The following is a 25,481-nucleotide window of genomic DNA, read 5'->3' on the forward strand; positions in this document are numbered from 1 at the left end:
TGGATTTACGAAAGGTAAATCATGTCTGACGAATCTTATAGAATTTTTCGAGGATGTAACTAGTAGCGTGGATAGGGGAGAACCAGTGGATGTGGTGTATCTGGACTTCCAGAAGGCTTTCGACAAGGTCCCACATAAGAAATTAGTATACAAACTTAAAGCACAAGGCATTGGGGGTTCAGTATTGATGTGGATAGAGAACTGGCTGGCAAACAGGAAGCAAAGAGTAGGAATAAACGGGTCCTTTTCACAATGGCAGGCAGTGACTAGTGGGGTACCCCAAGGCTCAGTACTGGGACCCCAGCTATTTACAATATATATTAATGATCTGGATGAGGGAATTGAAGGCAATATCTCCAAGTTTGCGGATGACACTAAGCTGGGGGGCAGTGTTAGCTGTGAGGAGGATGCTAGGAGACTGCAGGGTGACTTGGATAGGCTGGGTGAGTGGGCAAATGTTTGGCAGATGCAGTATAATGTGGATAAATGTGAGGTTATCCATTTTGGTGGCAAAAATAGGAAAGCAGACTATTATCTAAATGGTGGCCGATTGGGAAAGGGGGAGATGCAGCGAGACCTGGGTGTCATGGTACACCAGTCATTGAAGGTAGGCATGCAGGTGCTGCAGGCAGTAAAGAAAGCGAATGGTATGTTAGCTTTCATTGCAAAAGGATTTGAGTATAGGAGCAGAGAGGTTCTACTGCAGTTGTACAGGGTCTTGGTGAGACCACACCTGGAGTATTGCGTACAGTTTTGGTCTCCAAATCTGAGGAAGGACATTATTGCCATAGAGGGAGTGCAGAGACGGTTCACCAGACTGATTCCTGGGATGTCAGGACTGTCTTATGAAGAAAGACTGGATAGACTTGGTTTATACTCTCTAGAATTTAGAAGATTGAGAGGGGATCTTATAGAAACTTACAAAATTCTTAAGGGGTTTGGACAGGCTAGATGCAGGAAGATTGTTCCCGATGTTAGGGAAGTCCAGGACAAGGGGTCACAGCTTAAGATAAAGCGGAAATCCTTTAAAAACCGAGATGAGAAGAACTTTTTTTCACGCAGAGAGTGGTGAATCTCTGGAACTCTCTGCCACAGAGGGTAGTTGAGGCCAGTTCATTGGCTATATTTAAGAGGGAGTTAGATGTGGCCCTTGTGGCTAAGGGGATCAGGGGGTATGGAGAGAAGGCAGGTACGGGATACTGAGTTGGATGATCAGCCATGACCATATTGAATGGCGGTGCAGGCTCGAAGGGCCGAATTGCCTACTCCTGCACCTAATTTCTATGTTTCTATGTTTCTATGTTCCCTTCTACTGGCATTCGGCTAACAAGTTGGTAGTTCCTCATTTTCTCTTTACCTCCTTTCTTAAATAGTGAGACACATTGCATCCCTCCAATTTACAGGAATAATTCCAAAATCTATTGAATATTGGAAAATGATAACCAGAGCATTCACTATCTCTATAGGGTGATTTCACGAAAGGTCACTGGAGCGTAGATCCGCACCCACGTGACCAAAAATCTCAACTGGAGTACATGTTATACATCGGTACATGTTAGTGAATGGGAAAACACGCACTTTCCCATCCGTTAAAAACATGGAAAACGGCCGATATTTGAGCTGAAATTTTTTGTGCTAGTCGGGGTGACCGTGAAGCACAGTGACCTAAATTTTCAGGCAAAAAAAAAGATAGAAAGTAAGGTAATTACAAGAGGGAACTGAAGGTGGAAAAACAGCGGTAGTGCTTAGCAGACATTTGCCGTGGAGATTTAAAGATCCAAAATATCGGGAATTATCGCGTTTGCTCGCTGAATTTCATCAAAAATAAGGCATTATTAACTTACTTTTGATGAAATTCAGCGAGCAAACGCGAAAGGGGGGGGGGGGGGTAATACTTTGTTATGTGCCATTAAGTTTTCTGAGTGCTGCATTCTAATTTCGCCATTTTCAGTACATTAACCTAATTTACCTGTTTGTCTTTTTATGTATTTATGATTTTTAAGTTTCCTATTTTGAATTACACCATTCTGAAATCCACGTAAGGTTTCCATCCTCTGCCAAACTAGTTAAACGTCTCCGTAACAGCGTTAATACTTCCACACGCCTGCCCCTCGCTAGAAGAATGTCACTCCTACTCCTGCTTAAAAGCACCCCATCCAATTTGTATAAATCCCACCTGCCCCACAAATAGTCCCAGTCGTCCCTTATAAACATCTCTCCAGCCACACATTAATTCGCTCTATTCTAGTTATCCTATGATATTTTGAGGAATCCCAAGATAACTACCTTTAAGGTGCTGCTCTATGAGAACCTGTATCTTTCTATTTAAGTTATTGATAGTGCTAAGCACCGTGATGTCTAACTATACATTTTTCCCATTCAGGATGCTCTGCAGCTGGAGAGATGGCTGATTGGTAGAGGATCAGCCCAAGGTGCATCCTCTCATATGTTTAGTGGAAGTGTTAACAATGCCCTGGAGCTCAGCCTTTGACTATGCATAAATGCAAACATTGTTTGCAAACAACTCAACATGAGGTTTGGGTTAATTTAGTATTTGCAATCGATTGAACAGCTTCCCATTAGTTCTGAACATGAGCTCAATTTATGTGGGGACTCCACGCATCATCCCAACAGATAGTGAGTGTCAAAAGCTTTATGGAGGTTTAAAAATAATGTTGTGTATAGTGGCTATACTGTTCCCTACATTATTCTCAGAATTGTCATGCAGAGATCATGTCCGTTGTACCACTGGCTGAATAGATTCTACACTATGATTCTGGGAATAGCTATTTGGCCACTAAAGAGGAAGTTGGAAGACATTGCTGTTGAATTTTCCTGTGGCTTGCAGCAGGGATACCCCTCCATTGTTACCAGAGTCAGACCGTACAGTTTTCTTGAACATAGTTACCATTACATCATCTCCAAGGTCTGCTTGGATATGTGTATTTTTACACTATAATGTGACAAAGGGGGTCATTTTTCAAATTCCTTCAAAAAAGTTGACAAGAACTTTATTGGGTTCATGACTAACATAGTATGAACAAAAAAATATAAAAGATAGCATATTGATGGCAAGTTTACGAAAATGGCATCAGAATACACAAATACATTTTGTGTAATGGTTGTCGCGGGGTGTCAACCAGTGACCTGGTTGGCACAGTAAGTGCACGTATTTCTTATTCCTTTCTATGTTTATGAATACCACCTGGAACAATAAAATTGCAAACACCGTTTTCACTTAATTCATCTGATCATGTAGTAGAATCCATCTGAGTGGACACCGCGACGCGCGTTACGTAGGAAAAACAGTATTCACAGAGGCACTGCAACAGCTTTGTAGCTGACATGGGTCTGATGTTTGATGGTTTAAGCATGTAGAAAGCACTGGAGCTGATCATCAATTATGGATTTTCTTCACAGAACAAAGAGTATGCTTTTTTAAACGAACACTCCATAACACTCTTGGAAGTATCCAACACCCTGCAAGGTAATTCTCTGGAAACATCAACTCTTAGATAGAAAGACCACACTCGATCCTTGGTGCTTTCATCCAAGGCGTCGAATAAGTTACAGAGAAAGGTTGAACAAGTTAGGGCTTTATTCTTTGGAGCGCAGAAGGTTAAGGGGGGACTTGATAGACGTTTTTAAAATGATGAGAGGGATGGACAGAGTTGACGTGGAAAAGCTTTTCCCACTGAGAGTAGGGAAGATTCAAACAAGGGGACATGACTTGAGAATTAAGGGACTGAAGTTTAGGGGTAACATGAGGGGGAACTTCTTTACTCAGAGAGTGGTGGCTGTGTGGAATGAGCTTCCAGTGAAGGTGGTGGAGGCAGGTTCGTTTTTATCATTTAAAAATAAATTGGATAGTTATATGGACGGGAAAGGTATGGAAGGTTATGGTCTGAGCGCAGGTATATGGGACTAGGGGAGAATATGTGTTCGGCACGGACTAGAAGGGTCGAGATGGCCTGTTTCCGTGCTGTAATTGTTATATGGTTATCTTTGTTTCCGGGAATCCAGTGTGTAGTTTTTCACTGAGTGTTTGCGGTTGAAAGCAAGTTTCTTCTTCGAGCCTGGGCTAAGGATGCATTTCTTTTTCAGTGCTGACTTTCTCCTTGGTGTGCTCTTTCCAACGACAGAAGACAGTACCAGAGCAAATTTATCAGGTGATCGTGGTAGAATGTGCAATGACCTTGAGATAGCTTTCCATCTTGCATTTTCACTTGTGAAAAGCGAGGGTGTTTTTTCCAAGTTTCGAGACGCTTTCACCTCGTCCGCCTTCTTCTCCGCTTCCTTCTTCTGGGCATATAGTGCTCTACGTCTTTCGTTTACTCGTCGTCTTTTTTGTGCTGGCATTGCTGTTCTTTCTTTCCTCTTGTATTCTCTCCACTTTTCAGCCTGTGCCAGTGTTTGCTTCCTTGTTCGTTTTGAAGCAGGCTTGGTACCAGAGGCCTTCTGTCTTGCTCTGAACACAACTGATCTTTGCTTACATAAGTCTCTGTCTCTCTGTTCTTGTTCTTCACTTCTGTTCATTCTCCATAGCTTACAACGCAACCGGTCTCCTTCTTTCTGCTGCTTGTATTTTTCTGGATTTTCTTTCACTCTTTGTCTATATGCTCTCTGCCTTTCAGCTGCTGCCATCTTCTGGTTTTTTTTTTTGTTCTGTTCAGAAAGTCCCGGAACAGCTGGCACATCTGGGGGTTTGGTGTTCACCGTTCTATGCTTACGAAGATCCATTCTGTATAATAACATTTAAACAAAAAAAACCTTGGAATTAGAGTCCATGGGTTTCTATCATTTATTCCTCAGGTAGCATAAATTTATCTTGGAGAGGGTTTCAATTTGTATAATCTTAGCCATTGCTAAAAAAAAAAGAATATGACAAGAAAGTCTTTAAAAATGGCAAGAAAATGAAAGAGACAAAAATTCTCCCTCCCCCCCCACCCCCCTAAAAATTGCAGAATTGAGAATATCTAAGAAAATTAATTAAGGTATTTGAAATGGGGTATGCCTTGACCTCCGTCCCCCCCAAAAAAAACGAATAAGATTTCTAACAGAAAAATAAGTACATGGGAATACAGATATAGTCCCACCTGTAGCTTTTCATGTGATATTCGTGATAAGTCTAGTGATCACGTAAATAAATTACCAAGTCGTATTTGATTCATACATATAATAAAAAAAACCTGAAAAGAAATTAATGCTGTATGAAACATAGAAAATGTGTCCTTTAGTCACGAGTCGGGCCTATTCTTATGCCCGACTGGAACATGCAACGGTCGTTCTGAGGATGCAAATATCATCGGGTCCGAGCAACGAACGTTTTACACATCAAATTTATCAAAAAATAAAACACGCAGTAGGCTTAAAACTACAGCATCCCAAGAATAATTTAGAGAGAAACTCTCTCATTTTCTGTCTAGAAAATTATAACAGAATAAAATGAAAATCGATTGTCATGATCATACACACAAACGTACATTGCAGTGGACCTTCAAAGGTTTTGTGTCCCAGAAAACGAATGTAACATTATTAGAGAAAACCAAACATTTTCACCAATGTGATCTAACACAAAACTAAATAATTGTGGACTTATTCACTGATACCTTCTTGATGATATTAACCGTAACAAAAAAGGTCGACAATTTAACATACGAAGTAAAGAAATGCTTTTCTACATAACAGACGTTCCCGTCGACACAAACACAAAAACAAATGCAGTCATTCATCTCAATATCACAGTTTGAGAGGAAAATCGAACATTGCACTGCGAAATATATCCATAGATAGAAAAAACGGTACAATGCCTTATGGATTTGATCTATATAGATGGCCAATGATTCGTCGGAAGGTTTGACTTGGGATGATTTTTTAGTAAGTAAAATGTCTCCGTCACGGTCATTGTGGAGCTTCCGGATGTTGACACGAAGGAATTAAGTTAGCGACTTAGTCCACACGAAAGGTAAACAAGAGAGTGTGTTGCCAAATTGAGATTGGCTCAGTTTTGATGGCCAATTTATGCCCAAATATAATTTTTTATTGACTTTAAAAAGTCGGAAAATATCATAAACAGTCGTTGTGTTTTTGACACCACAATGTTTTTGATATATTAACTTTGTATATAAGAAAAAATAATTAACTCGCCCAAAAATCACTACTACCACAGGATACCTCGTTGGGGCTTGTGAAAAGCAGTAGAAGTTTGGAGCCTCCGCGGTTTAACTTGCAGAGGTACCGACCCCGATAACATTTGTTGTGACAATGGACACCAAGCACACCAACTGTTACCGGATCTTTGTGAGGCGGAATACCAGACATGTTACTGTACTTTTCTCCTGGTATTGATGTAGATATTTACCTAGATCATTATCAAAACGTATATGTATGAGGGGCCATATGAAGTTTATTTATGAATTAAATATTCATGACTAAATGTGGCAGAGTTTTTATGTCACATTTTTGGTGTCCAAAATGGTGGTAAAACGATGAAAATTTGTGTGCGTGAAAAAAGTTTTCGACTTTCAGTCTAGAAGTTATCTAATTTATATCTGTTATTCGTACGGTTTCACATGATGGATAGATTTTTGTTAAGAACAGTGTATTGGTGTAAAAACCTGAATAAATATCATGTTCCTCAAAATCTCTCCAGTATTGACAAAAAATACATATCCTTCTTGTCCAATATGCAGGCATTGAAACAGTGGATTTGTGATTGAAACTCTTTACTGATGAATTTTAGGATTTCAGCAGGAATACCATCTACTCGAGGCCTTGTCATAGAAACATAGAAATTAGGTGCAGGAGTAGGCCATTCGGCCCTTCGAGCCTGCACCGCCATTTAATATGATCATGGCTGATCATCCAACTCAGTATCCCGTACCTGCCTTCTCTCCATACCCTCTGATCCCCTTGGCCACAAGGGCCACATCTAACTCCCTCTTAAATATAGCCAATGAACTGGCCTGAACTACCCTCTGTGGCAGAGAGTTCCAGAGATTCACCACTCTCTGTGTGAAAAAAGTTCTCCTCATCTCGGTTTTAAAGGATTTCCCCCCCTTATCCTTAAGCTGTGACCCCTTGTCCTGGACTTCCCCCAACATCGGGAACAATCTTCCTGCATCTAGCCTGTCCAACCCCTTAAGAATTTTGTAAGTTTCTATAAGATCCCCTCTCAATCTCCTAAATTCTAGAGAGTATAAACCAAGTCTATCCAGTCTTTCTTCATAAGACAGTCCTGACATCCCAGGAACCAGTCTGGTGAACCTTCTCTGCACTCCCTCTGGCAATAATGTCCTTCCTCAGATTTGGAGACCAAAACTGCACGCAATACTCCAGGTGTGGTCTCACCAAGACCCTGTACAACTGCAGTAGAACCTCCCTGCTCCTATACTCAAATCCTCTTGCTATGAAAGCCAACATACCATTCGCTTTCTTTACTGCTTGCTGCACCTGCATGCCTATCTTCAATGACTAGTGTACCATGACACCCAGGTCTCGCTGCATCTCCCCCTTTCCAATCGGCCACCGTTTAGATAATAATCTGCTTTCCCGTTTTTGCCACCAAAATGGATAACCTCACATTTATCCACATTAAACTGCATCTGCCAAACATTTGCCCACTCACCCAGCCTTTCCAAGTCACCTTGCAGTCTCCTAGCATCCTCCTCACACCTAACACTGCCCCCCAGCTTAGTGTCATCCGCAAACCTGGAGATATTGCCTTCAATTCCCTCATCCATATCATTAATATATATTTTAAATAGCTGGGGTCCCAGTACTGTCATTTTGAGTTGTTATAGCATTGACGATTTTTTTGTCAGTCAGGAGTGGCAGCAAGGTTGGCTTTGGTTAAATCAGTTACAGGACTGTGTGCTGTGTTTTACTGGCAAGAGCGCAGAATAGATTTACTTGGATGATACAAATCCTAAAACGTTATATCATACAGAAAACATAAAATGGATTTATTCTATTTTTGTTAGGAAAGGCAGCCAAATGTAGACTTGATGAGCCAAATGTCCTAATTCTATTCCTTATGACCTTTTGATGTTGATTTCCTGCATCTCCCTAAAATCATTAAAGGTTTTCATAGAGTGTACAAGTATTTTATCCAATGGGTAAAGCAAAACCATAGACTAGCAGGGGTGGGAGATTGCAACCTTCACGTGGTCCACCCTGTTTCAACTAATGCAATCAACCTGACGTTCACAAACAAAAAGATCAAATAGAAATAGGATTTGAGTATAGGAGCAGGGAGGTTCTACGGCAGTTGTACAGGGTCTTGGTGAGACCACACCTGGAGTATTGCGTACAGTTTTGGTCTCCAAATCTGAGGAAGGACATTATTGCCATAGAGGGAGTGCAGAGAAGGTTCACCAGACTGATTCCTGGGATGTCAGGACTGTCTTATGAAGAAAGACTGGATAGACTTGGTTTATACTCTCTAGAATTTAGGAGATTGAGAGGGGATCTTATAGAAACTTACAAAATTCTTAAGGGGTTGGACAGGCTAGATGCAGGAAGATTGTTCCCGATGTTGGGGAAGTCCAGGACAAGGGGTCACAGCTTAAGGATAAGGGGGAAATCCTTTAAAACCGAGATGAGAAGAACTTTTTTCACACAGAGAGTGGTGAATCTCTGGAACTCTCTGCCACAGAGGGTAGTTGAGGCCAGTTCATTGGCTATATTTAAGAGGGAGTTAGATGTGGCCCCTGTGGCTAAGGGGATCAGAGGGTGGAGAGAAGGCAGGTACGGGATACTGAGTTGGATGATCAGCCATGATCATATTGAATGGCGGTGCAGGCTCGAAGGGCCGAATGGCCTACTCCTGCACCTAATTTCTATGTTTCTAACAAGTTGTCCTACAACTTTAGATTGTGCACACCATATGCAAGAAGATAGATGAGCAAAGTAAGATAGTTACCACAAGCCAAACAGGGAATCCTAAAGAAACGTAGGATTACAGTAGTGATGGTCAACCTAATGTACAGAAATCAACTTTTAAGAACATTCTCCAACTCTGCTCTTGGATATAGTATTCAAATTCCCCTGTCCTAGAATCTGCTACCAAGGGGGATGGTTGACACAAATTCATACACTTGGGAGGTCAGATCAGCATTGAAAAAGGGACCTATGGATTATGCTGATAATTGGGCTATAAAGCTAAACTCCCTACATCGCAAGCACAAGAGACTGCAAATGCATGACTCTTGAACAAAATTAAACTGCTGGATGAACTCAGCAAATCAAGAAGCATCTGTGGAGGCAAATAGACAGATTCAATTTCAAGAAGATAGACACAAGTAACTCAGCGGGTCAAACAGCATTTCTGGAGAAAAGGAATAGGTGACGTTTCGGGTCGAGACCGTTCTTCAGACTTTCAAGAATTGAAGAAGGGTCCAAATCCATAATGCTCTCATTCTATTTACCTCTACAGATGTTGTCTCTTCCTCTCAAATCCCTTCAGCAATTTGTATCTATCTCAAGAACCTACAAATATTTGTTACGCTTATTCTGACTCTTCAACAAAGTCATGAGCAAAATGGCTTGTTTTCTGGGAATTATAATAAGGCTAGATGAGAAGGGGGAGTTTCCATATTAAAGTAATCGTTCCCACTTCTCATCTATCCTGCTTCCCCATTCCTCTTCTTTCCACTCACCCACTCACTCTTCTTTCAACTCACCCCTCCCCATCACCCTGTTCCTTTCCCCTCCTCCATCGACACTTCTCCCACTCCTCCCTACTGTCACCCCCTTCCTTCCACTCACCCACTTCATCCCTCCCACTGGTCCTCCATTTCACTCCCCATCTTCCTTCTTTATCAACGTCCACATCTGCACCCTTTTGGCTCCACTCACCACCAGCCTTGATTACTATTTGCACCCATCGGCCAACTCAAAGCCCTCCTCACCTGTATCCTGCTGTCACTTGCCATTCCCTGCCTCCCACACCGTTACCAGGTTTCTCCCCTCTACTCAGTTTGAAGAGATCCCAGCCTGAATTGTCATCTGACCTTCCAGATGCTGCCTGACCCACTGAATTCCTCCAGCACTTTGTGTTTTGCTCAAGAGTCAAGCATCTTCTGTGTCCATGGGGTATAAATCGTGGCATTTAACACATATGTGTTCATCTATTCTATGAGACTCTCGGAATTAAATAGCCTCCCCATATTCCCAATGCTTGAACAACAGCGGGTCAGGCAGCATTTCTGGAGAATGTCAATAAGTGACATTTTGGGTCAGGACCCTTCTTCAGACTGATTAGGGAGCGTTTTGTCTCGAACCTTACCCCTTATAACTATAGGTTTATGATGTTTCCACTGATTTTTCTGGCTTCCTTCATTTGTTTTGTTTAAATCAATTCTTCCCGCCTGTCTCTTATCCTGCCTACGACTCGTTTTCTTTATCCCACAAGCTTGCACCCTCTGACTCTTTACCTCTGTTACATTGTTCGTGTTTTCTCTCTCTCTCTGTGTGTAACTACAGCAGCAACGGAGACCGCATGCGTCACCACCGTCAAACGGCAGGCGCGTTGCTACTTCACAAAACTACAGCCATGGCTGCCCGAGGGTCCTTCATCTAATGGCCGCTACTTGATGACATCTCGAGCCACTTTTGCGGTTGCATGAGAAGTTTTTAAGACCCATTCCATTGTATAAATCGGATCTTTGGTATAAATCGCACGCACTTCCGATCCGACCTCCAAAATCTGGATGAATGTTAATTAGCTAACACGTTTCGTTATTCCACAGTTGGTATTCAGCGGGCACTAAGCTACACACTTGGTGTGGGGTCTTTCCATGCCCAGGGCGAAGGCCACTGTGGACCATGCCCCCCAAAGGGAAAGGGAAAGCGAAGGCAGCCAGTAAGGGGGGGAAAGGTGTGTTTGCCTTCAAAATTATCCAATTTTTTTCATATTGCTTGAAATGTTAACTTGTCTTTTGCAAGCATTTACAACGACGGACGTGTTATTGGTCGTTATGTCCCTTCGCCCTGACAGTAAACAACTGTTCGAATACAATACAAAATGTAAAATTGATCAGTAATGGGGACACGAGATTGATGAAGAAGTCGTTTATTTTTAAGGAATTTTCATGTTCTACGTTAGATCTGAGAGTGGGAACCAGATTATATCAAAATGAAGGTACACAAAAAAAGCTGGAGAAACTCAGCGGGTGCAGCAGCATCTATGGAGCGAAGGAAATAGGCAACGTTTCGGGCCGAAACCCTTCTTCAGACATATCAAAATTAATGTTAATTGATCCTTTTTTGCTGAAATCCACCGTCCGCCACATCTAGTTTAAATTCCATTTGGAATATTTTCGAGGACCAAGAACTGGAGACATAAAATGCTGTAATTGATTTCAATTGAAAATGCAAAGGTGCAAATGATTGGGGGGGAATTTAGCGAGTCAGGCAGATCTGTGGAGTCAAATTAATTTTAGGTCAATGTGCCATATCCAGTATTTAGACATCTGCAGTCCTTTAAAACCCCTAACTGTTCCTCTGCATATTTCACTCATTTAAGGATGGATGCCCTTTGGTTTTCAAAAAAGGACACAAAGTGCTGGTGTAACTCAGCGTGTCAGGCAGTATCTCTGGAAAACATTGATAGGTGGCATTTTGGGTTGGGACCCTTCATTAGACTGATTGTAGGCATTTTGTTTAAAAGCTTTGAGTTAAAAAACAAACTGCTGAAGGAACTCAGTGTGTCAGGCAGTATTTGTGAAGCATGATGAACAGTTTACGTTTTATATCGATCCCCTGAATATGGTCTCGCCTGTGGGGATGAAGTGGTTCAACCTGAACGTTGACTCCATTGCGTTCTGCAAAAGCTGCCTGCCCGCTAAATTCTTCCTGCTGTTTTTGTAGTTTCTGCTGTCTGTCTATTTGTTTGAAGAGTTGACTGATCAACTTTTCCTTGCAAACTTTTTATTTGTCTGATCACAATACAAAGGCACAGGGATGCAATAGTATGAGGAGTTTATTGACTATTGAGACGGCATAACAAATTAATTGCTATTTATTCTTTGAGAGATTAAAGCTAGTTTATTTTTATATTCATTCAAGGGATGTGGGCTTTGCAGGTTGAGGCAGCATTTAATTGCCCATCATGTGTGCCCTTGAGAAAAACACAAAGTACCTGAGTAACTCAGCAAGAAAGGGAGCATCTGAAAAGAATGGATAGGTGATGTTTCGGGAGGGACTCTTCTTCAGGCTGATTGTAGTTGACAGAGAGAAAGTAGGACAACAGGTGTGGACAGGACAAAGCCTGGTAATTGATAGATTGTGAGAGGAGCAATGTGAGAGGGGTAGCGATTGTCAGCTGGGTGGACAAATACAAGAGATGAAAAAGAGAGAAAAGGGTGTCAGATAAGAAGAGGAGACGAGTGAAACGCAAAGCCAGAGGCAAAGATAGAAGTGGAAGGGTACAGAAGGGGGTGGAGGATGGCGGGATTGTGGATGATATGAGTGTGTCACAGGATACGAGTTAGGGCACAGGAAAGAGAGAGGGGGAAGGGGGTGTTATTAAAATCTGTAAATTCAATGTTCATATTCATTGAGTTGTAAGCTACTCTAGCAGAATATAAGATGACCTTCCTCCTGATGGCTTGTGGCCTCGTTGGCAATGGAGGAGGCCAACGACAGAATGGTTAGTATGGGAATGGGAGGGGGTGTTAAAATGGTTAGCAACGTGGAGATCCACCAGGCTTAATCTGTAGGAAGGAACTGCAGATGCTGGTTAAACTAAAGATAGACCCAAAAAGCTGGAGTAACTGGGAAAGGCAGCATCTCTGGAGAGAAGGAATGGGTGATGTTTCAGATCAAGACCCTTCTTCAATCTGAGTTTATTATCTGGACTGTTTACAGTCTGAAGAAGGGTCTCGACCCAAAACGTCACCCATTCTTTCTCTCCAGAGATGCTGCCTGTCCCACTGAGTTACTCTAGCTTTTTGTGTCTATCCAACAGGCTTAGGCAGACCGAGCACAAGTGTTTGGCAAAACAATTGTCTAGTTTACGCTCCGTCTTGCCGATGTAAAGGATGCCATATTGGAGCACTAAATGCAGTAGATGAGGTGTGAAGAGGTGCATGTGAACCTCTGTCTCACCTGAATGGGTTGCTGGGATTCCTGGATGGAGTCACCCAGCTGACAATCCCTTGCGAGGGAGGAAGTATAGGTCCAGGTGGTGCTTCCCCTATGATTGAAGGGAAATGTACCTGGAGAGGAAGCGGTTTAGGAAGAAGGGATATGAACCAAGGAATTGTGGAGGAAGTGCTCTCTGTTGAAAGTGAACAAGGTGAGATGGAAACATGCGACAGGTGGTGGAATCATGTTGAAGGTGGCTGAAATGTCGGAGAATGACGTGTTGGACGCAGAGGCTGGTAGGTGAAAGGTGAGGACCAAGTGAAGTCTATCCTTGTTCCGTTTGAGGGGAGGGGAGGGATAGCATAATAGCATAATTATAGGTCCAGAATGGAAGGTGTTGATGGGCTGCCTTCTTGATCAGCAGTGCTCCTTGAGGTGTGGGCAGAGCCATAATGCTGTTAGGGAGAGAGTTCCAGGATTGTCTCCCAGTGATGGTGAATGAATGGCAATATATTTCCAAGTCAGGATGATGTGCGATTTTGGAGGGCAACTTCTAAGCGCTGATCCATTGAACCCCAGCAGCCCTTCCAGGCGAGAGAGAGGTTCACATGCTTTTGCTCACATTTCACACAGTCTACCACTTCCTTCCCATTCTCCACCTGCTTTTGGTCCCAGTTCTATTTCCTGTTTCATCCACCTCTTTCCTAATAGTTCACATTATTACTTTCCTTATCAGATTCGAAGACTGTTTTCATGCTTCTCTCCCCTCCATTACCTGTCCTCACTTCACACCCTCCCCCATCAGGCTTTATCTTCCTCTTCCTTCTTTTGTCTGCCTCCATCTATCAGCCACGTGCCTCTATCTCTGGCCATTACTGAATTATTCCCTGTAAATTGTAAGTCACTAATGCATTTTATTTTGAAGGCTAAAAAAAATGTTATCATATTTCGGGTTTACACATTCTCCCTGTGACCACGTGGGTTTCAATCAATTAATCAATTTTGTGTCTTTCAGCTGCAGCTGGTGGTGATAATGGTGATAAGAAAGATAAAGGACCTAAAGGGGGTAATGCAGTTAAGGTAAGTGATAAGTTACTATAGTGTCTCAGTTGATTTGCAACCTTAGCTGCATGTAATCCATCTCTCTCCATCTTCTTTGCATTTAAAATTAACTTGTTTTTAATCTTGAGCAAAACACAAATTGCTAAGGTTAATCAGTGGGTCAGGCAGTATCTTTGGAGAGTTTCCACCAGGTTTTTTTTGTTATTTTTAGTCTGTTTTTAAAGTTTGTGTTAATGTTCTCTGGTTTGTTTTATGTGGGGGGTGGGTGGGTTGGGGGAAACTTCTTTTCAATTTCTTCCCAAGCCGGAGATGCGATTGTTTTCCGGATCTATTTTCCGGTTGCTCTGCGGCCTAACATCATGGATCTGCGACCTTGCTCGGGATTGACTTTGAGCCCCACCGCGGGGACGTGGACTTATCATTGGAGCCAATTCCTTGCCTGGGATTGACGTTCTAACCGCGGCCTGCGGATTTCACCATTGAGGAGCTCGCAGTCATGGGTGGAGACCGATGTCTGAAAGCTTCAAATGACGCAGAAGGTTTCGACCAGCCCCGACCCGGGGTCCGATTGCCCAGGATGGGGGAGCTGAGATTTCTCCCTCCCTCACCCCCCGATGCAGAAGCTTAAACGCCTCAATGCAGAGGGCCTGACGGCCGGCTACAGGAGCCAAGATCGCCCCATCAACGGAAGGCTCGAGGCCCACGATCGTGGGAGAACCAAGAAGGGAAGATATTGAACTGTTTTTCGCCTTCCATCACAGTGAGGAATGTGGAGGAGTCATTGTGGTGGATGTTCACGTTAAAATATATTTTGTGTGTTTTGTTGCTTTTTATTGGTTTGACTGTATGGCAAATCAAATTCCTCGTATGTTACAAAACATATTTTGCTAATAAAGTATGATTATGATTATGAAATGATGTTTTGGGTCGGGACCCTTCTTCAGACTGATAGGTAAAGGGGTTTTTTTTTGGACCCTTCTTCAGACTCCATTCCATCCAAAGATGCTGTCTGACCTGTTGAGTTACTTCAGCACTTTTGAGTTTTGCTCAAGATTCCTATATGGGCAGCCGATTTTGAGGAATAGTTTATCATGATGGAGGGAGTCAAAGGCGATTGTGAGGTCATCTATGGTGGCTGTTCCTTGCATTTCTCTTGGAGTTGTTATGCAGTGAAGATCATGTCCATCGTGCTTCTGGATGGAATTAATCAACAATGAACCTGGTGCACATCCTTAGCCACTGGGAAGTCTTTGATAATGATGATGCCTTTTCTGCGGCCACTAACAGGAAAAGGCCGTTACTGTTGCTCATTGCTACAATCAAATTTCATTCCTTTCTTGAAGATATTTACAATTACATTATTCTTAAGTCTATATATATCCTCCACTTTCCAGATTTGTCAACCGCCCCTGATCCCAAAATTGAGTGGAAGAAAGTCATAGTGAAGACGTACTGCACAGAACCATGTTCGTTGGTCCAGCAAGTCTTTGCTGACTGGCAAGCACCCTGTTTTACATTAATCCAATTTACTCAGCATACATTTCCACATGCTCGATCATTAACTAAAAAGGAGGCATAATCATATAAAGGAATTTATAGATGGATTTTTTTAAATGATTGAACCTAGAGGCATTACTAAAATTAGTATGATTCGTAAAGGATATAAGCTAACTTTGAAGGAAATCGGAGCTCAACTTCAATAATCCTGTTTGGTAAGACTGAATCTCCACCAGGTGGTATATTTACCCACAATCTCTTCAAGAAAGTTTGGGTCTCAATTTTTTTAGTTTATTTAAAAAATCTGGCTAGCTTAAGTCTTTTTGGAGACATTCTAATGTTTGCATTGTTGCAGGTGCGACATATTCTCTGTGAAAAACACAGTAAAATCATGGAAGCCATGGAGAAGTTGAAAGCGGGTATGAAATTTAATGAAGTAGCCAGCCAATACAGTGAAGACAAAGCCAGGCAAGGAGTAAGTACCATCTGTGAACATCTGATTCTTTATGCCAGCATGTGGGTGAATTATAGATGGCAAAGATTTCTGAACTGTTTTATAACTAAAAGTATATCGCTGCAATGTTAGCCAAGAGACTAATGGGAGTGTTTACTGACATTTCAGTGAACCTGTATAAATTCAATATGATATTGCTTTGTGCCAGTAAGTTCACAATTAAAGGTTGCAGCCTGGTTATTTGGGCAATTTTACTGCATCAAGACTTGAACATGGTTGTTAAAATAGTTTTCCTACTATGTTGTTAAACAAATTGCAGATGTGAAAATGACTGTTTCTATTCTTAGGGTGATCTGGGCTGGATGACCAGAGGTTCAATGGTGGGACCCTTCCAGGAAGCTGCTTTTGCCCTCTCCAACAGCACAACAGATAAACCCATATACACAGACCCACCAGTAAAAACTAAATTTGGTTATCACATAATTATGGTTGAAGGGAAAAAGTAAATTGATTTTTTTTAAAACGTAAAATATCTGTAAAATCTTACATGTAGTAAGAAATAGAACTATGTCTCCTTCTTTACACATACTAGTTACAGTATAAATTATTTTCACTGCCTGTATAAAAAAAATTCAAGAATTTTGGGTATATCCTTTGCCTACAATAATGGGTATGCTCGAGCACCATTCCTTTTCATCCAGCGAAAATCCAACAAGAGTTTCTGTTGTTTTAAAAGTTTTATGATGTAATGTGTTCAAATAAACAATTACAAAATGTTGTATTGTAAATGTTATTTGAAGTTAATTATATTTGTCATTTGATTCTTGGAGAATTGCAAATTTTCCTCTGCAGTTTAACGATTCACTATGTCACTTGGATGAAGAACTAGTCATAGTGGACAGCCCACAAACTTTATCTACAATTCAAGTCTGAGTTTGGTTCTTGTCTCCTAGGCAGTTTGATCACATCCACACTAGTCATATGGGCACCAAAATATCTTGATTCAATAAGAGTATTATCAAAGTTGGAATTTTCCTGCATCTCGAGAAAGGTCAAGTTCTGGATCAATCATTTGGATCATGAATCACGATACATCCATCCTCGGATGCCGATGTTGGAAATAAAGCAAGACCTTCCATGAAACTCCTGCATATATCTAATGATCCACTTAATAAGCAGCATGTTCAGTGATCCAGAAAGGTCATCAGCTCATTATATTGCCAAATGGTAATAGAAAAATAATGTATTCTTCTGTTTGATATGTCATTATGGTGTTGTCATCTCTGATCAGCACTGAACTGCTGCTGCTTGCTTATGTCATATCACTTTTACTTTCAGCATCATCATTTTTTATCATTGTCAGTCAATGTCGCCTGTAATAAAGAGTTATCAACTTGTTTTGTTCCTTTCACTTCCCATTCTTAGGTAAAGTTACTAGGTGTGGACAAAGTAGTCAGCACGATGACATTCTCACTGAATCTTTAGGACTATTGACACAACTTGCTGTGTGCCTGACTGAGCTACCTTAACATAGCTTTTGATATTTTGGGGGCATTGATGGAAATGTGTGAACTAAAATACCAAATTAGTAGTAAAGGGCGCTTGTTCAGAGGGCTGAAGCACCTGTTCCAGTGCTCTATAACTAAAATTATTTCTATGATTAATTAAAAAATAAACATGTCAAATTCAAAGTTGTAATCTTCCCTGTGATGTGTGCATTGTGTTCTTCATTAGTTTGTGTAATGTTATTGAAAATAGATTCTGAAAATATATATTAGAATCTGTATGCCCGCTTGGTCTCATAGTGATCAATTACTGAACTGAGTAGGTATACTGATATTCATGCACGCAATACCTAACCATGTCTTAGTCTTAATCTAAACATTTAAGAGATGTCGAGCCTCTCTGGTTGTGTTTTATGTGAGTCAACTAGATGTTACCCATTCCTCTGAGGAATGTGGATGCTGCAGATTACAGTGGCTCCATAACAGATATTAGTGCAGATGCAAATGAAGCCACACATTCACTAGGAGACATTTCTTCACACTTCTCTCTGCGATTACTTCATTCAGATTACTTGTGATGTTTCTCCTTGGAAAAAAATAGGGGAGGGATAAAATGATGCATATGAGAATACAATAGTTTAAAATTATACAAAGGTTGGATAGATAGGTCAGAAATGTTTTATTTTTCTTCATTCCTTTCTGTTCTTACTTCCTCTTCTCCAATTCCCTGCCATACTAGTTAACAGCACTGCAAGGATTTTGGTCCCAATCCTGCCAGGGTGTAATCAATCCAGCTTGTCTGGATCCCACATCCACAGAACTGATCTCATTCCTCAGGAAACTATATCCCATCATTCTAGATTATTGTAGCCACCTGTTTGTCTAAGCCATTTCTGCTCCTGCATTTGTGTCACTGTAGGAGTATTGCAGTGTTTAAGAAGGAACTGCAGATGCTGGAAAATCGAAGGTAGACAAAAATGCTGGAGAAAATCAGCGGGTGAAGCAGCATCTATGGAGCGAAGGAAATAGGCAACGTTTCAGGTCAAAACCCTTCTTCAGACCGAAGTTTTCCATAGATGCTGCCTCACCCGCTGAGTTTCTCCAGCAGGAGTATTCCAGTATTTATTAGCTTTGACGATCTACTTTTTTAATTAGTCTCCTAACTCACTATGTTCAGCTTGCTTTACCTAATTTGTTTTTTATTTGCGTCATTGCTATCGATGTTAACAATGATACGTCGGACCTCCTGGTCCGACATATCCATCAACTCGCTCTCCTGCAAGTATCTCTTCTTGAATCCTGACAACACAGTTATGCCTTCAGACTCAATGAAGAAATTCTGTGCTAACCCGTTACATTTTTCTTACTGTTTAATACAAGGGTGTAATATGCCCCGACCACATCTCCCAAATTCTTTCACTGAGTATAGCTTCACTCTCTCTGCAGCTCAGCTCATGATGTGTGGTCTGGGGTCTCTTGTCCCACTGCAAGTATAGGGTACAATCAGCAACTGGAAAAATATGCAATTCTCTTAATTCAAAAAGTTTTGCGATTAGCTTTTTTCATTTTTCATTGTGAGACAAAACTTAATTTGGTTAAAAAGTACAGCTCATTTTTGGTTTGAAAGAAAAAGCTTATTTTTTAAATCTACATAGCCATCTCCTTCACAACTGTAGGATGTATATCGCCAGATCCTTGGGATTCATTTGTTTCCAGGCTCACTAACTGCTCCAGTTATATTTATTTCAAATTTACCATATTACCATGGGCTTGAAAGCTTCTCTTATTTCAACTTTGCACGCTTATACTGTAGCCACACAGTAGCTTGTGTAAACCTTTTGTTTAAACCATTGTATTACATTTATTTTTTCTTGCACAAGAAGTAGAATGTGGTGAAAATATCACCAATATCAAATTCTATTCAGAGAGGTCTGCTGTTTAAATGTACAATATTTTTTACGGGATTCGCATTGCTGTAGAATGTGAAGCAAGAGTGGATTATGTACATATTCACAGAGCATTGTATTTTCAATTGTGAAATTGTGCACCAATCATCTGGCCACAGGTGTTGCAACGGTTTATACCAACTTGATCTTTACATTTGCTGATGATACCATTGTCGTCAGCCAGATCTACAAGCAAGGCAAAACAGTTGGCCGTTGACCTGAGGAAGTAAGAGGATGAACACCCTGTCCTTATCAATGGAGCTGCTGCATCAATGGTTGATGCTTCAGTTCCCAGGCAACCTAATCTGGTCCCCTCACACTAGTGTAGTAATTAAGAAAAAACATTAGTGTCCTTTATTAGACATCTGAGAAAGTTTGGCATGTCCACGAGGATTCTCTTGAAATTCTACAAATGTGCGATAGAAAGTATTCTGACAGGCTGCATCAAAGATTCATATGGCAACTGCTTACTCCTCACTGCCTGAACCTGCAGAGAGCACAGATGAGAGTCCATCGTGAACTTGTCACTTCCTTAAACTCAGTCCATCTTCATGGTGCATTGCATCAGCTAGCCTGAAGCAACCAAGGATGCCTGTATCCTTGGACATTCCCTTTCCTCTCTTCTACCTTCTGGGAGAAGATACAGGAGCTTGAAAGCCCCAATGTCCAGATTTAAGTACAGCTTCTCCCACAACGAACCAACTCCTCAGTTATTCCCCTATTGTACTTTAATGTTCTTTTTCACAACTCTGATTTTTTGTCACATTTGTTCGCCCTTCTGCTGATTTGCACTTGTTGTATTTATCCTTACTGTGTGTGCTCTATGAACTTCATGTGATCAAGGAATTCCATTGCACCCTGATGTAAGTGACAACAAACTGATCTAATCTATATAAAACCTTGTAACACTATGGTATGAAATTCATTTTCTGTGCCAGCAACATTGTGAGTAACCAATATTCAGCTCTAGTTCACCTTAAGTTCTGCTTTTCATTCTCCATAATAATAAACCTTAGTGCTCACCTTTTTTTTTAAAACGTTTTGGAGATGTGACACTATATTTTATGCAACTGAACAATATTTCTGTACTCCATTTTAAACACATGGAGCAGGTGGTCTCCTTATTCTTCCAGCCAAAATGTTGTATTTCACGCTCAACATCACGGACGTTCATCTGTCAGTTAATTAATGGCTTTCTGTATTTTGTCACAACTGTTGTTTGTATTAGGTACACCCCATAATTTAATTTCATTCTTTTAACTTCATATATTGGACAGAATCATCACTGAGCAAGCCAGCATTTGATGTCCATCTCAAATTGTTCTTCATTTTGATATGGCATTATTTATTTCCAAGGGTGGTTCAGGATGGTTTAAGACTATGAGTGGAATTTCCATGTTGTTTCCATGTTCCCTTGTTTTTATGGCTGGAGGTGGTTAAATAAACTTTGACGAGTTGCTACAGTTCGTTTTGTTGTTGGTAGGTTTGCAGCCGATGTCATGCCAGTGGTGGAAGAATTGAGTATTTAGCGTGCTGAATTGAGTGCCAATGAAATCGCCAGCTCTGTCCTGCTGGTGTCTCATGTTAGAAAGAGCTCGTCATTCATGCAAATGGACAGTATTCCTTCACACTCTAGATGTGTGCCTGGTGTTAAGGCCTGGGGAATCAGGAAGTGACTCATTTGTCACAGGAAACCCAATCTTTAACTGTTTTTTTGCAATCTAGAACTTAAATGGCTGGTTCAGTTAAGCTTCTAGTCCGTGGTAACTCCCAGGGTGCAATTAATGGGGTATTTAGAAATGGTAGTAATATCCAGAAGGAAGGGGGAGTCATGGTAAAGTGTTGTGATGCGTGGTTAGATTCTCTCTTGTTGGAGATGATGGTTGACTGGTGTTTGTTTGCTGCGAATGTAACTTGCCACATATCATGTTTAACCATCTTGTGCCGCATAGTCTGATTATCTGAGGAGTTGTCCATGGAACAATGCAATCATTGGTGAGCATCCCAATTTCTGATATTGTAGTAGAGGGAAGATCATCATTGAAGCAGCTGAAGATGGTTTGGTTTAAGTTCTGCTTGAATAACCTAGATTGAGTTGATTTGTCTCCAAGTTACCAACAACCTTTCAACTTTGGAATGACTCCAGCAAATGGAGAATTTTCTCCTAATTCCCATGGACTACAGTTTTTTAGGCCTGTTATTACGAATGCTAACTTAATGTGCAGAGCTGTTACTTTCACCTTGCCTCCATAGTTATGTCGCTTGATTCAACCTGTGGCCAAGGCTGTAACGCGTATAGATTCACAATGTCCCGATAGAACTGAAACAGTGTATAGGGTACAGCTAAGGACTGGATGATAGCGCGGTCAGCAAACATTTCTGTTGCTGTACTAGTAATTAGGTACAAATGCTGCATTTAATTTTTTTGTTCTTTATACTTGGGACTTACATGTACAATTATGTTTACATTATCAGGACGATGCCAATGATGTAGCTGTAGTGGCTTGGAACATGGATAGTTCTGGATTACAAGTCATTTCAGAAATGTTGTTGGGGGCTTATGCTATTGCTAGATGCAGTATATTACTGTGATAAATACCGTGAGAGGAAGCAGAGATAGATCATTCACTTAACCCTTCCACCCAAACAAGGTTTCAAATCTTTAAGTCTTGACATTTGCAATTATGTGCTGTGCTCTGCTATTATCGGGGGTGGCTATATTCACAGCACCTCCACCATTTAGCTGAGTAAAGGTCCACAACTGTTTATGAGAAGATGTGACAGCATTGCAAAGTTTTAATTTGATCCATTGCTTTGGAATTATTCTGTTCAGTTCACAGCAGGGATGCATAATGTATAACTAAGGATCATATCTAGTCCATCACATTTTTCTTTCTGGACTGCCTATAATCTTTGACACAGTTACGATGGCTAAATAGTGGGGCAAATGGTCTTTCGACGCAATGTTAACCATTGCTGGTCAGGTGTGAGCTGTTTGTTTTAGTAATGTAAATTAAAGTATCAACCCTTTTATGACACAAACAACAAAAAAACAGGCTGCTACACTCCAAGCATATTTGTAGTCTTTAACTCTTTTGACCAGCTACATAAACTCAGTGAGCTAGGTTCAGAAAGCTTTATTGTCAGTTGATTAGCCGAGGGCTTGTGAAGAGTTTGTGCAGAGCATATCAGGTTAATTGAAATTCTCCATGGTCAGATTTTTTTTAGTTTAGTTTATTGTCACGTGTACTGAGGTACAGTGAAAAGCTTATATTTCGTGCTGTGCATTCAGCAGAAAGACAATACATGATTACAATCAAGCCATTTTACAGCGCTTAGATACATGATAAGGGAATAACGTTTAGTGCAATGATATTTGCTCTATGGCAATAATGTCCTGTCTCCAAATCTGAGGAAGGACATTATTGCCATAGAGGGAGTGCAGAGAAGGTTCACCAGACTGATTCCTGGGATGTCAGGACTGTCTTATGAAGAAAGACTGGATAGACTTGGTTTATACTCTCTAGAATTTAGGAGATTGAGAGGGGATCTTATAGAAACTTACAAAATTCTTAAGGGGTTGGACAGGCTAGATGCAGGAAGATTGCTCCCGATGTTGGGGAAGTCCAGGACAAGGGGTCACAGCTTAAGGATAAGGGGGAAATCCTTTAAAACCGAGATGAGAAGAACATTTTTCACACAGAGAGTGGTGAATCTCTGGAACTCTCTGCCGCAGAGGGTAGTCGAGGCCAGTTCATTGGCTATATTTAAGAGGGAGTTCGATGTGGCCCTTGTGGCTAAAGGGATCAGGGGTGTATGGAGAGAAGGCAGGTACGGGATACTGAGTTGGATGATCAGCCATGATCATATTGAATGGCGGTGCAGGCTCGAAGGGCCGAATGGCCTACTCCTGCACCTAATTTCTATGTTTCTATGATAGAGTCAGCAAAGTCCGATCAAGGATTGTCTGGGGGTCACCAAAGAGGTGGATAGTAGTTCAATACTGCTCTGGTTGTGGTTGGATGATCCAGTTGCCTGATAACAGGGAAGAAACTGTCTGTGAATCTGGAGGTGTGCATTTTCACACTTCTATACCGTTTGCCTGATGGGAGAAGAGGGAGTGGCCAGGGTGTGACTCATCCTTGATTATGCTGCTGGCCTTGCTGATGCAGCATGAGGTATAAATGGAGTCAATAGAAGAGAGGTTGGTTTGTGTGATGGTCTGGGCTGCGTCCACAATTCGCTGCAATTTCTTTTGATCTCGGATGGAGCCGTTCCCAAACCAAGCTGTGATGCATCCTGATAAAATGGTGCATCTGAAGTTTAAAGTTTAAATTATTTTAAGATTTAAATTAGTGATGGTGGTCACATTGTAGTGAGACAGTCAACTTACAAAAGAAACTGACACCAGGAAGAACCAGGAAAGGTGGATGTTTTATAACACATTCTGTTTGAGACATGGATTTGACATACACTTTCAGAAATATTACCACAAAAATTAAAGTTCAGTTGCATTCACTGTTTCATAAAAACTGGGAACTAGCTATTACTCATTTTACTTAATACAAATTTTATAGAGGTTTTGATCAAAAGAAAAGTAAGATTTAAGATTCTGGAAACATCAGAATATTTTTCTAATTTATAATCACAAATGTGTTGTACAGATTTACATGATGATAAACTAATCCCGTTTCAGATGAAGGGCTATATGCTTTTTCATAAATAAACAGACACGTTGCTAAATGTATTTCATTCAGGAGACGAGATGAAATTGCAGATTTTACTAGTTTTCTAAGTATGGGTTGCAAAGTAGTAAATCAGTGAATGTATTAAATTTTGCTATGATATGACATGACCAATAAAAACAGGCTGCTATGTGCCAAACAATGTGATAACTTGTTGTTTATTACCCACAGACCTGCCCATGCTGACCAATTCACTTACCCAAGGTAAGTTTTTTTAACCCCGTGCTAATTTTCCTGCCACCTCCTCTTCATCTATTTAGATAGTTGTTCAGCAGCAAGATCAGTCATTGGCGATACGGCTGAATAATTATTGCTGATGAACACTGAAATCTCCACCTGGAATATGCTATGTGCCCATGGAGCTTGTTCCATGTTGTATTGATCTGCCATTTGATGTATGTAGGTAGTAAACAGCAATTTTAATTGCTCACATTCGACTGTTGCCTTGAGATCTTACGAGGTGTGGATCCAATGTTGAATCCACATGGGGAAACTTTACACAAATGTACACTTCTGTGCTATTATCTCTGGTACATTTGTCTTGTTATAGTATGGACATCCAGTGATCATAATACAGAAATATGCAATTATGGCTGAGAGGAATAATCTACTTTCAAGTACTTATATTCAAGGCATTTCAAAAATCAAAATACGTCAACTGCATTACCAATATTGAAGTGTAGTGTTTGTCATCTATTAGTTTATCTTTTAAACACCATAGTGCTGGACAGGATTGGGTGGTATTAGGGGAGGGTAATCATAGATAGATAGATCGATATCTAGATAGAGAGAGATTGGGTTTTAAGGAATGTTTTAAGAATGGAGGAAATGTTTAATTGTGAAACTGAAGACATATGAATGACACCGCTGGCAGTAGTAGGGAAGAGGAAATAAGAATTACATAAGCAGCGGACCACAGAGATATGGAGAGTTGAGATAATGGAAGAATTTAAAATCAGAGGAGGGGAATTTTAAAACTGAGGTTTAAGGGCTCAGTTCTCAACGACATTATCAAATACTGCAATATGAAGTGGTCAGGGACAGAACAGTGGCAATAGTTTTGAATGAACTTAAGTACCGGTATACAGAGGGTATGGGCATAAGAGCAAGATTTGTTTACAGGCAAAAGAGAGCATTGAGGAAACTGCCTTTTGTGCTGATAATTATGAAACAAAATGGTGAT

The 25,481-nt window shown here is 40.9% G+C and overlaps 2 protein-coding genes across 5 annotated transcripts in view; one reads left to right on the forward strand and one right to left on the reverse strand.

The window, feature by feature from the left end:
- pin4 (protein (peptidylprolyl cis/trans isomerase) NIMA-interacting, 4 (parvulin)) overlaps positions 1 to 16,890 on the forward strand; it is a 275,834-nt gene extending 258,944 nt beyond the window's left edge. Inside the window, exons 2-5 of one of the 2 annotated variants that reach the window (XM_055643859.1) lie at positions 10,818 to 10,879; positions 14,105 to 14,169; positions 16,004 to 16,123; positions 16,450 to 16,890. In XM_055643859.1, the coding sequence (XP_055499834.1) occupies positions 10,828 to 10,879; positions 14,105 to 14,169; positions 16,004 to 16,123; positions 16,450 to 16,608 (396 nt within the window). In that variant the 5' untranslated portion in view covers positions 10,818 to 10,827 and the 3' untranslated portion in view covers positions 16,609 to 16,890. Of the gene's footprint in view, positions 1 to 10,817; positions 10,880 to 10,939; positions 11,144 to 14,104; positions 14,170 to 16,003; positions 16,124 to 16,449 lie in introns of those variants that run through there. The other variant, XM_055643858.1, reaches the window with a different exon arrangement.
- On the reverse strand, positions 2,990 to 10,582 carry LOC129702207 (uncharacterized). Of its 3 annotated transcripts, none has more exons than XM_055643853.1 (2): positions 10,437 to 10,582; positions 2,990 to 4,741 (listed from the first exon to the last, which is right to left on the reverse strand). In XM_055643853.1, the coding sequence occupies exon 2, from the start codon at positions 4,738 to 4,740 to the stop codon at positions 4,000 to 4,002; it is 741 nt and encodes a 246-aa protein (XP_055499828.1). In that variant the 5' UTR covers position 4,741; positions 10,437 to 10,582; the 3' UTR covers positions 2,990 to 3,999. The 3 variants fall into 3 exon arrangements, with proteins under 3 accessions (XP_055499828.1, XP_055499829.1, XP_055499827.1); XM_055643854.1 differs by lacking the exon at positions 10,437 to 10,582 and adding an exon at positions 9,429 to 9,707; XM_055643852.1 differs by lacking the exon at positions 10,437 to 10,582 and adding an exon at positions 5,097 to 6,599.
- Positions 16,891 to 25,481: the final 8,591 nt, after the last annotated feature.

This window comes from Leucoraja erinacea, chromosome 12 (assembly GCF_028641065.1).
Source record: "Leucoraja erinacea ecotype New England chromosome 12, Leri_hhj_1, whole genome shotgun sequence".
NCBI lineage: Eukaryota > Metazoa > Chordata > Chondrichthyes > Rajiformes > Rajidae > Leucoraja > Leucoraja erinaceus.